Below are 12,043 nucleotides of genomic sequence, written 5' to 3'. Positions count from 1 at the left end.
CCATATGTGTTATTTTGTAGTATAGAAAAAAACAATTATTGTTCTAGAATGTAGAAAATAAATCCGAACTTCTGTCCAAATTTTCGACTGGTACTGTAACACTGATTATAGGTAACTTTCTGCAGAACATCACTTTAAAACTATTTCAGAACTCCTGGAGGTTAAGCATTGAAGGTTTTCCATCTATGTGCTTTTGTGCAATAACAGAAAATAAACTTTCTAGCTGCCAGTTATCAACAAAAACTGCTTAAATTGTAATGTTAATGCATGATGTTAAAATATGTGGCTTATTTCAAAGTAGGTTGTCTTGTCTTTTCACTGCAGTATGCGCAAACACACCAGCACTGATGTCTGATTAAAGCAGTCCGTCTGAGATCTTATCCGAGGCACAAAATGAAGATTGACTTTGTTAAATCAATCTGACTCATCCCCATTACATTCATCTCATCTCTGTTTGATCTGCCAGCTGCTAATTATGTTATGTTAAACTGAATTACGTGACTAAGTGAAAGTAGACCTGAATTAAATTCCTCAATTAAAATTTCATCAAATCCTGGACATCTGCCTTTTTTTTCTTAGCTACTGATTATTTTTGCATTTCCTTCCTTACATTTTTTTTGGACATTACAAGAGGCATTTATAAGTGGGTTCGATTCTCACCCAACGCCCAAACCCCAGCCAATGGATGCAGTGCTGGTCCCAAGCCCGGAAAAATAGAAAGGTTGTGTCAGAAAGAGCATTGTATAGTACTGTTGTAAAAACCTATGCCAGAACAAATTGGATGGACTGCTGTAGTGACCCCACTATGCATTAACTTGCTGTGGATCCTAGGGAAACTGGGCACAGGATGGGCATACACCTTGGATGGGATGTCATGCAGTGTAAGATAGCTGGTCATCTTCTGGTTAAATGGATAAATGAAATGAGAACCAGTTGTTATTGGAGTTATTTAAACTCTTGGTTTAGCTTGAGAGGTTTGAGAAGATCCATACAGTTAAAAAAAATGCTCTAGAGGTTCCCTTTGGCAGATGCCCTTATGCTTACGTTTATCTTATTAAACACCTGGGTTAAGTGTTCCACTTAGTGGTGCGGGGATTTAAACCTGTAATCTGATCAGTAGTCCAACACCCAACATCTTAACTATTGAGCTTCTTCCTGAAAACCTACTGATTTTAAAGCAACCTCAGAACTTTCTATCTTTCTACCATAGATTCTTTTCATTATTATAACCTCAGGAATGTTACCAATTAACAATTCAGACATCATTTCTGTGCCTTTTAATATGCTCAGGTGTGCCTGGCAAGAGGAGTGAGGTTTTCTACGACTGCTGTAAGGAGCCGTACCCAGACGTGACTTTTGTGATAACCATCCGCAGACGCACGCTCTACTACGCCCTGAACCTCCTCATTCCATGCGTACTGCTCTCTTCAATGACCCTGCTGACCTTCGTGCTTCCTGCCGACTCTGGAGAGAAGATCTCACTGGGTAATGAGACAGAGTAAGAGAGAGGAGATGTGGGTTAGTTTTTCTATGAGGCCATGCCATGTTATATTATGATCTTTAAACATGAAGAGTTTTGCTTTGTAGAACAAATGCCTCCATGTCTCCCTTATAGTGTTACTCTTGTTTACATAAAAGCTATATAATGTTAGATAATACATTATCATTTTGGCCAATCTCCAACAGCTTGAGCCTAAGAGGAAATCGATACAAATTCCTTATTTATGCATATATATATATATATATATATATATATATATATATATATATTTTTTTTTTTTTTTTTTTTTTTTTTTTTCACTGAAGGCAAAACTGAATGCTTTGCAAAACCAAATGTTCTTGTCAGGTACCAGAGCCACAGACACATGTACTGTAGATAGCATGGTAGCACCGATACTGACTGCCAGAATAACATGGTTCAAAGCTGCTACTATTCACATGCAGTAACTTCCATGTCTCACATCTAAGGAGAGACGGGAATAGTGCAGAACAATCGGGAGGCGAATCTTAATCTCAAAAGCATCTGTGTGCCGAGACAGCGGGAAGATGGACATATGTGTTTTGCAGATACACTGATGTGAACCAATCTGGAAGTCAAAAATGAACCTTATTTCATGAGGTGGCCGTAGTATGTGAAAGAAAAACAGTTCTGCCATTTTTGTGAGGTTTGACATTTTCCAAGATGCTGAGCCCTGAGCAGTGGCGGCTGGTGAAAATTTTTCCTGGTGGGGCTGATGTGACAAAATATTTCTTTGCTTAGTCCAATATAAGAATTAAAATCAACAGTCAGACGATGATTACAATTAACAGTAATGATTTAATCTCCTCCTCAAAATCACCAGTTTCACAGATAAAGTAAATGAACAAATTTCCATTGTATAATACGCCATGCATGCTTAAGAGAGTATCAAATACAATAATCAACATCAAAGGGTATGATCAGCTGGATCACCTTTCAAGCAAAGTTGCATCTCAAAGTGGTTCACACAAAGAAAAACAGTTTTAAAAATGCAATTTAACACAACAGTCTAAAACGGGTATATTAATAAGGATCTCACCGAATTTGGTGGAAACTGCTCTTCGCTCGTTAAGTTCGCCATCATTACGCTGATTGACCGCGCCTCTCTCTGATTGGCCGCGCCTCTCTCTGATTGACCGCGCCTCTCTCTGATTGGCCGCGCCTCAAAAGAAAAAAAAACTTAAATCTCGCGGTATTTTCTGCGGCTTGGGGCAGAATTTCCAGCGCCCCAAGACCATAAAATTCTGAGAAACTGATTGGCCGCATATTTATTAATTTACCCTAGCAACAGCTACATGACTGGCTATTTGGCTGCACTCAGGGACGCTTTTTCTCAGCGCCCCATGACAGAAACGATACAAGTCTGTCTGTGGAAATTCACTGGTGAATGAATGTCACTAGGTGGGAAATGTTGTATATGTTATTCATATCGCATGTAGGCACATACTGGTGGGTAAACCGAATTTAAAAACTTAATTTGTAAAAAATTTATTTTACATTTTTAGCCCCTCTTATCAGGGAGGGCGGTGCCCCAGCGCCCCCTATGGGCCGGCCGCCACTGGCCCTGAGACTGTTGGGGGCTGATGGCAGAAGTGCAGTATCATGGTCAGGTGTTTATTTAGGGCCTATCCTCTGGGGATGATGGTCGAATGCTTTTTAGGGTTTCAACAAAACTGGTCATTTTTTTTATTTATTTATGTGTTGAAAAGGTAAAGCTTGCACTTATAGAGCCTTGGAACATTGTAGGAGTCAATCAGGATGATCCAAATCCAAATATTAAAAATTACAGGTGAAAACTTGTCAACAAGCAAGACTGGCAACTGCTTGGGGCCCCAGGCTAGGAGGCGGCTGACACATTGATTTATTATTTATACTGTAAGATAATGGTGATGAATACTGGTTGAAGAGGCCCTGCTGCAATATTTTGCCCAGGGGCCCAAAAAAAACTCTAGAATCACCTCTGTCTGCTTGGTGATAAATACCTTATTGCCAGCACTTTACCGCGGAGTGCACTTGGTGCTCTGGGTTGCACACTGCTGTCCTGCCCTATTCAGGTCCATTTTGAGGGGAACTGACACAGCTAGTTCTAAGTCTTCCAATGGAGCATGGAACCTGGAGGAACCAAACAATCTGAGTTTTCAGTTGGCTATTAGTCTTGGAGATAAAAAAGTCTCCCAGTTCCTGGCAGAGCCATTGCATCCTTATGCTCCATAGATGGAAAGGTAAGAAAGACCAGGTGAAGCTATAAGGAGGAAATGGTTTAATTTCTAGAATAATTGAGTCAGCTGAGCCTTCTCCACCAGCATCTTGTCTATAAATCCAGAGTAGTGGTGAGGGCAGCATCATGTTGTGGGGATCATGTTTCTTCACAGCAAAGCTGGTCAGGGTTGATGGGAAGATGGATGGAGCCAAATACAGGGCAATCTTAGAAGGAAACCTGGACAACGACTCCAAACATCCAGAGCTACCATGGAATGGTTCAGATTCAAGCATATTCATGTGTTGGAATGGTCCAGTCAACACCTCAGATATATATTTGGGCTAATTGTCTGGTTATTACTTGTCTAGCTGTTGCCAGTCTCCATGTTCTTGCATTGGCAATGTGAGAATGTTATAAGCTTGTGATTAAATAAGAAGATGAGTTTTTTTCTTATTTACAATGCCACCCTTCTCAGGTTGGGGTTTGTGATTGTCTAAGCCTGTACTTGTTTGTTCATTTTGATAAAAAAAAAAAAAAGTTTTGCTCATGTTTTACATTAATTTGTGGACTTTTACATTTTACAGCTGGACAGTTATTGATGTTTTTCATTTTTTTTCAGATTTCATTTATTAATAGGAGTTTCCTAAAGGCTCATCCATCATGTTTATGGATTGCGGTGAAAGCACCGGTGGTTTTGAGGTTTTTTTCCCCTTTAATATGTGGTATACGATGTATGCCAGAAGTGCACTTTTAATATTTGAATTGAAGAAAATATTACAAAGGCAAATACATTAAGATTTAAGGAGATTTAGTGAGAAATGGAGGTGGATACAGCGAGGGTTATTGATGGGAATGAGATGGAGTGGAAGAGATGAATAGCATTAGAGAGGGATGATGAAGATGACATGAACAGGAATAAAGTGGGATTGGGGAAGACAAATGGCATGGTATAAAGAATCTGCTTCATTTCTGTGGGCATTAGGAAAAAGGTAAACAGAAACAGGAAAGAGGGATTAAAGTGGCATGTTCCTCGGATGCTTTCTGATAGGAGATCATACTTCATCCCAACAGGAGTTCATTTTGGCTGCAGCAAGATTTGTGGGATACAAATGATTCATTCGCACAGTTTATAATTTTTTCGCATTTATCTTTCACAGGTATTACAGTTCTGCTCTCACTAACAGTCTTCATGTTACTGGTGGCAGAAATAATGCCTGCCACTTCTGACTCAATTCCACTCATAGGTAAGTATATGTGCATCAAATGACAACAATCTCCTGTATTTATATCTATGTGTGTGTGTGTGTGTGTGTATTCTCCATATCATATCCCCTTTCAAAGTTAAAGACTCATTTATTTCATCCCTTCTGTATATATAGACTTTACGTAATGCTGTGTTATTTATAAATCCAGCTCTACAGCACCACTGGTAGTTTATTTAGGACCAACACTGAAATCCTCTGGTGTTGCTTTTGACCTTTTGCTTGTCTTTTAAATGATAAATTGAAAAATTCATTTTTAATAGGCTTTCTAGATTCTTTCCTGGTGGAAATTAAAAGAAAACCTGAGTATAGAGATAGTGTACTGTAGGCATTACATCACCCTTCTCTTTATTTACAGCCCCTTGAACAGCGCTAAGTCATGGTCTGCAGAGATAAACACTTCCTGTCTAAAGAAGTTGCTGTTTAAAAAGGACCAAATTACTCGTCTACATGTCAGTTAATGTCCAACACATTATCAGCAGCTATGTTTTATAATGAAAGGAAGAGCATTTACACACACACACACACACACACACACACACACACACACACACACACACACACACACACACACAATGTGATGAAAATTCACAAAGGTTCGTGACTAAACAGCTGTGTGTCCATAAGAAAACCATTTGTTAGTTAGACTAACTCATCAGACTTGATTTTACTTGGGAGCATAAAGATTGGGCTTTGGAGCGATGGAAAAGGTCATGAAAAGGTCATGTGGTCTGATGAGTTCAGATGGGGTCTGGATCACTGGGAGCACAGAAGCCGGATGTGTAGCTTCAACCATCATAAGGCAGAATCCAGCTGGAGCTGGTCCTTCTCTGGATGCCTCAGGATCCTAGCAGGGTTGGCCTTTATCTACTGAAGCTGGTACAATCTCCAGATGCCTCGGGATGGGTAGAAAAATACAGAACAGATGGAGAGAATTAGCGTAGTTGCCATTCAGGATAGGTGTACTGAAGTATGAAGTTATGGGATGAGTTACGCATATGCCAGATTAAAGAGATGCGTCTTGAGTCTACTTTTAAACTGGGAAACTGTGCCTGAGCCCCGAACACTGTCTGGAAGGCTATTCCAAAGTTTTGGAGCTAAATATGAAGAAGCCCTGCCCCCTTTTGTAGATTTTGAAATTCTGGGAACTACCAGAAGTCCGGAGTTTTGTGATCTTAAGGAGCGTGGTGGATTGTAGCGTATCATTAGACTGGTTAGGTATGTGGGAGCTAAACCATTTAAAGCCTTGTATGTAAGTAATACTATTTTGTAATTAATTCTAAACTGAACAGGTAGCCAGTGCAGGGATGATAATATTGGGGTTATATGATCATATTTTCTGGATCTAGTGAGAACCCTGGCGGCTGCATTTTGGACTAACTAAAGCTTGTTTATTGAGGATGCAGGACAACCACCTAGTAATGCATTACAAGGACAAGTTACTGTCTAATATTACGCCCAGGTTACTGTTGAGCTGGTAGTAACAGTACATCCTTCTAAACGCAGGCTGAATTGTGAGAGATGTTGTGTGCTGTCTCTATCATGCACAGTGTCCACTGTACAAGCCTTTGGAGACAGTGTTATGATCTGGGGTTGATCAGTTGCTCAGGTCGAGACTCAGCAACGTTATGGGGCAATAAAATGAAGTCCGCTGACGAGCTGAATGTCCTGAATCACCAGAGTATCACATCTATGGAGCTTTCCTTCCCTGATGAATTCCAGGACTCAGATTGTGAAAGAGTGGGTTTGGCAGCATGAGGCATCATTTTCACGCATTATTACTCAAACATGTCATTAAATTTTCTCTCCACTGCATGTTTCGTTTGAGGCAAATTATTAAGGCTAAGGTAAGAAATACGTTTATTAAGAGGAAGAGTAATTAAACATTAATGCTCTCTCTTTCTCAGGGCAGTACTTTGCTAGTATAATGATCATCGTTGGGATGTCAGTCATAGCGACTGTGGTTGTGCTGCAATATCATCATCACGATCCAAATGGAGGAAACATGCCTAAATGGGTAAATCCGTCGACCTTTCTCATCTTCTCTACACACATCTGATAGTTTCTCCTGTCATACTGTCAGTAAATTACCCAAATCACGAATAAGATATATATACTCTATGGCCAAAATGATGTGATATACATGATATTAAACAGCTACTGCAGATGTGTCATGGCCTTAGAATAAAATTAGAGAAATGTTCCCAGACATGAAGTCTGTTTATAAATAACATGTCATTTTGGCTGAATGCTATTTCTTCATAATTCACTATTTGTGTGGACTGATGATAACCTCAGCAGTGTTATTATTTTAAATAAAATTATTTTATTCTATCTCTGACCATTTAAATTATTTAGCGTTATTATATAGCGCGTTCAAAAAGTCCCTCCGCAGTGGCCGAGTAGAGTAGAGTATTATTCTGGAAATGATTTCTGTTTATGCACTTAATAATTGCTTGGCATTCCAGTAGCACAAATTACCGCCGCATCGTGACATTACATGGAGACGATCAGCCTGTGGCAATCTGAGGCCTTATTAAAGACCAGGATGCTTCGATAGCATCTTCCATTTCATCTGTATTGCTGGGTCGGTGTTTCAGATCTTCCTCATGACAATAGTTCATAGATTCTCTATGTGATTCAGGTCAGGTGAGTTGGCTGGCACGGTAATATTACGGTAAGCGAACCAGGTAGTGGTAGTTTTGGCAGTGTGGACAGGTGGTCCTGCAAGTCCTGCTTTAAAAGGAAATCAGCATCTCGGAATGACTTGTCAGAAGACTTTGGACTTTGGACTTCAGCAGATGACATGGCCCTCAACTCATCACAGACTATGGAAACTTCACCCTGGACTTGGATTCTGTGCCTCTCCTCTTTTCCTATAGACTCTGGGACCTTGATGTCCAAATGAAATGCAGAATTTGCTTCATTTAAAAAGAGGACTTTGGGCCACTAACGAACAATCTGGTTCCTTTATTCTTATTCCCAGGTGAGACGCTTCTCACATTGTCTCTAGTTCAGGAGTGGCTTGATACTAGGAATGCTATTAATACTAGGAATATACTAGGAACGTAGACCATTTTCTGGAGACATCTGTGCGCGGTGGTTCGTAATGCACTGACTTCAGCCTCGCTCCACTCCTTGTAAAGCTCTCCCAAGGTCTTAGATTAAAATAATTAAAATTAAAACAAAAAAGACTTGAAATATATCACTTTAAATGTAGTGAATCTAAAATATATAAGACTTTGACTTTTTGAGCTTTCCATGATGTTCAAATGCACTGAATATTGCGATGCAGTAGAGTCAGCCTGGGTCTGTCCTGGTTACTTTATATTAGGAGTGATTTTATAAATTGGTCATTGTGCTAAAAGATACTGGTACTGTACAATGGCATAGGAAAAAAGATGCCTTAACAGATAACTAATGGTGATTAAATGTGTTTCAGTGTGATAGGACATTTACGGTCATTATACAGTAATGTTGATAAATGTTGAGGTTAGTGTGCAATGAATAATGCATTTAAACCTCATAACCTATTTACATAAAGTACACCTATATTCCAACACAGGTACACAGTTATTTTACTGTAAGAACTGTACAGTGACAGATGGCACTGTGGGCCTTAGAACAAACTAATAAATGAGGGAATAATAAGGTGTTTACTAAGAGGAATTGAACAGAGAATGGGAGATTTGATACTGTATATTCTATATGAGGTGCAGATTCAAGGTTAGTCTATTTGCCCTTAATGTAGGATAGAGGTCAATGCATGTATTAAAATTAAAATAAAATATTTTCTTTTAATATCTATAAAATTATTCCATTGTGTGACGGAGATAACTTCAGCGTCTGAGCTTGCATACAATTTGCAGTAATAACTCCTAGAAAGCATATAACTATTTCTCCTAAACCAGTATTTTTCATTACTAGGTACTGCAAGACCTTCCTAAATAAATACAGCGCCTTGAACTTAAAAATTTTTTCATGTTACAACCACAATAACTAATGTGCGTTATTGAGATTTTATGTGATAGACCGAAACAAAGTGGCACAAGGTTGTGAAGTGGAAGCAAAATTATAAATGGTTTAAAATAAAAATCTTGTGTGGTGTACATTTGTATTCAGCTCACTTTACTCTGAACTACTGGAAACTCCAGTGGAACCATCTGCATTCAGAAGTCACCTTATTAGTAAATAAAATCCACCTATGTGTAATTTTATCTCAGTATAAATACAGCTGTTCTACAAAGCCCTCAGAGGTTTATTTGGGAACATAAGTGAACAAACAGCATCATGAAGCCCAAGAAACACACCTGACAGGTCAGGGATAAAGTTGTGGAGAGGTTTAAAGCAGGGTTTGGTTATAAAAAAATATCTCAAGCTTTGAACATCTCATGCAGCACTGTTCAATTCATCATCAAGGAATGAAAAGAGTATGGCACAACTGCAAACCTATCAAGACATAGACGTCCACCTGAAGTGCCACTGGGCAAGGAGAGCATTAGTAATCAGAGAAGCAGCCTCTGGAGGAGCTGCAGAGATCCACAGCTCAGGTGGGACAATCTGTCCACAGTCATGCACCCCACAAATCTGGGCTTCATAGAAGAGCGGCAAGAAGAAAGCCATTGTTAAAAAAACGCAATAAAAAGTCCTGTTTGGAGTTTGCAACAAGCTATTGGGAACGCCTAACAGGACTTGTTGGCCTTCAGGGAGCGGAATCTCTTTCCTGACCTCAACAGAGAGAACAGTCCATTGTTGGGATGGCTGAGGTCCTTCCCCATCTTGCTTGCCTTGGTCCAGCACCGCCTACTGTAGATCGAGTGCAGGTCAGGGAGCTCGGTGCAGATGGTACAGCTCGGAACACCCTCTGTAGAGCTCGTCTGTCCTGCATGGTGCTGGTACCGAACCAGGTTGAGATGTTTTCCTTCAGGATGCTCTCTATGGTGCAGGAGTAAAAGTTCCTAAGCACCTTGTAGGGCAGTCTGAAGTCTCTTATACGTCTGAGGTGTTAGAGACGCTGTCAAGCCTTTTTCACCACGGTGTTGATGTGACAGGACCATGACAGGTCGTGCGTGATGTGAACACCGAGGTATTTAAAGCTGTCCACTCTCTCCACTGGGCTCTCGTTGATAACGGGGGTCTGGTAGTTCCTCTCCTGCTTAGTGCTAAAAGATGAACTTCTTTAGTAGGGTTATACTGTAGTTTGTGTAAGTTTTTGGTCACATATAGAATATGTTCCGTACAGTATATATGCTTTCTCATGTAATTTACATTTCTCAGTAGAGCAACAGAAAGCTTACTGAGTCAGTATGTTTTGACAAGGAAGAGCAATAATTAAAATGTTTTAGAATTAGATTTTTTTTTAAATTAATTCAATGTAGCTATCTGCCATTGCTTTTTCCTCCCCCTGGGGTTCGCCTGATCATCTCTTTCTTTTTTTCTTTTAGGTCCAGCTGGTTCTGCTTCAATGGGTGGCCTGGTTTTTGCGCATGAAACGCCCGGGTGAGTGTGTGGATCCTGAGCGTCCTCCGTGTGCTCCCAACCTACGCCGTTGCTCTTCTGGTTCACATACCGGCAGTCTTCCTAACACGGTTGACCACCACCAACACCTTCATGTACCTACCACACTCCATCCACTCCATCCCCAGAGCCTCTTGCAGGCAGCAGGCCATGTCAACCACCTGACCTCACAGGTAAACAGTGCTAACAACAATGGCAACCTTCTCTACACTGGTTTCCCAAGTTTGGATGAGGCCTCACCACCTCCACTGTTGGCCGACTCGGTTCCAAGGAACAGCATATCAGGTGGTGTCATTCGACCAGGGTCTTCCAGCCCACCACCCCACTTGCCCCCACATTTCAGCAGCCCGCCTCCTCCACCAATGCCAAACCTGGATGCCCCTGGATGCCCCAGTACGGTCTCGGGTGGTGCTGGAGGTTGTTCATGCTCAGGGGCCAGTGGCAGTGGAGGAGACCCACAGCTGCAGGCTATCCTGGAGGAAGTGCGTTACATTACTGAACATTTCAGATCCCAGGATGAACGCGACAGTGTAGCAGAGCAGTGGAAGTTTGCGGGGGCAGTCATTGACCGTCTGTGCCTTGTGGCCTTCAGTGTCTTTAACATCATCTGCACCATCTCCATCCTCATGTCAGCGCCCAATTTTGTCGAAGCAGTTTCCAAGGATTTCATTTGATGAGATTCAAATAAATGCACAATGTTTAGAGCAGGAAAGTCTGTCTGTAACCAGGAAATATCTCAGAGTGTTCTTTAAAGACTTTCAAGTTGTGGAAACGATGAAGTGTATTAAACAATGGCAATTTAAACTTTAAATACTAGACGGAAAACAGTATGGACAGAAATTGACCTCTTTGAGCCATTAGTATCCAGCCAATCATAAACCTCAAAAAGAGGGGGATACGATGGGAACTAATATATCATTCAAAATGGATGTAACATGGTCTTGTCATCATAGGACAGGCCATTGTGAAGTGTCTAAATATATTTTGAGAACGTGCATGTCTGGGTGTTGTGCACTGAATGAAAAAAATAGAGCTGGTAAGACTGAGCAGATTGGAGGATCAGGATGTTTATGGGATGATAGTAAATCATCATGCAGATGGGAGGACAAAGGCAACGAAAGACAGCAAGAGATAAAGAAGAAGGAGCTGAGAGAAGAAGCCTGATAGATTGGAGATTGATTGGTATTGTATATCGGCACTGAGAAGGATGTGAGTTGAAAAAGAGTGTAGGGAAAATAAAACAAACCATGTTGGTGATATGAGAGGGGGTGGTGGGAGTAAGACGAAGAGAGAAGGAGTAGAAGTATAGAAAGAAAACAGATTCCTGGCAAAGCTGGAGTCCCTTTGTGGGAGAGATGTAAAATAGAGCATCTCACATCTTGATACGCAGCACACAGACACAACTTTATTCAAAGGAAACAAAATAACAGACAAGACTTACATAACGCAAAGACGAGAGAATGATGGCCCTGAGACAAAGAGATAGAGCGCTGGAATGATTCCCTCGAGACCCCCTGAGAAATGGCACATAGGCACTAACGACAC

General features: G+C 40.7%; 1 protein-coding gene across 1 annotated transcript in view; it reads left to right on the top strand.

Moving 5' to 3' along the window:
* The window catches only part of chrna11 (cholinergic receptor, nicotinic, alpha 11), a 42,996-nt gene extending 31,503 nt beyond the window's left edge, over positions 1 to 11,493 (top strand). Inside the window, exons 7-10 of the mRNA XM_053490543.1 lie at positions 1,291 to 1,485; positions 4,877 to 4,963; positions 6,889 to 6,998; positions 10,426 to 11,493. Coding sequence (XP_053346518.1) covers positions 1,291 to 1,485; positions 4,877 to 4,963; positions 6,889 to 6,998; positions 10,426 to 11,172 — 1,139 coding nt within the window. The 3' untranslated portion in view covers positions 11,173 to 11,493. The remainder of the gene's footprint in view (positions 1 to 1,290; positions 1,486 to 4,876; positions 4,964 to 6,888; positions 6,999 to 10,425) is intronic.
* The last annotated feature ends 550 nt before the right edge of the window (positions 11,494 to 12,043 follow it).

This window comes from Clarias gariepinus, chromosome 28 (genome assembly GCF_024256425.1).
Source record: "Clarias gariepinus isolate MV-2021 ecotype Netherlands chromosome 28, CGAR_prim_01v2, whole genome shotgun sequence".
Lineage (NCBI taxonomy): Eukaryota > Metazoa > Chordata > Actinopteri > Siluriformes > Clariidae > Clarias > Clarias gariepinus.
This window is presented reverse-complemented; position numbering and strand designations above follow the sequence as displayed.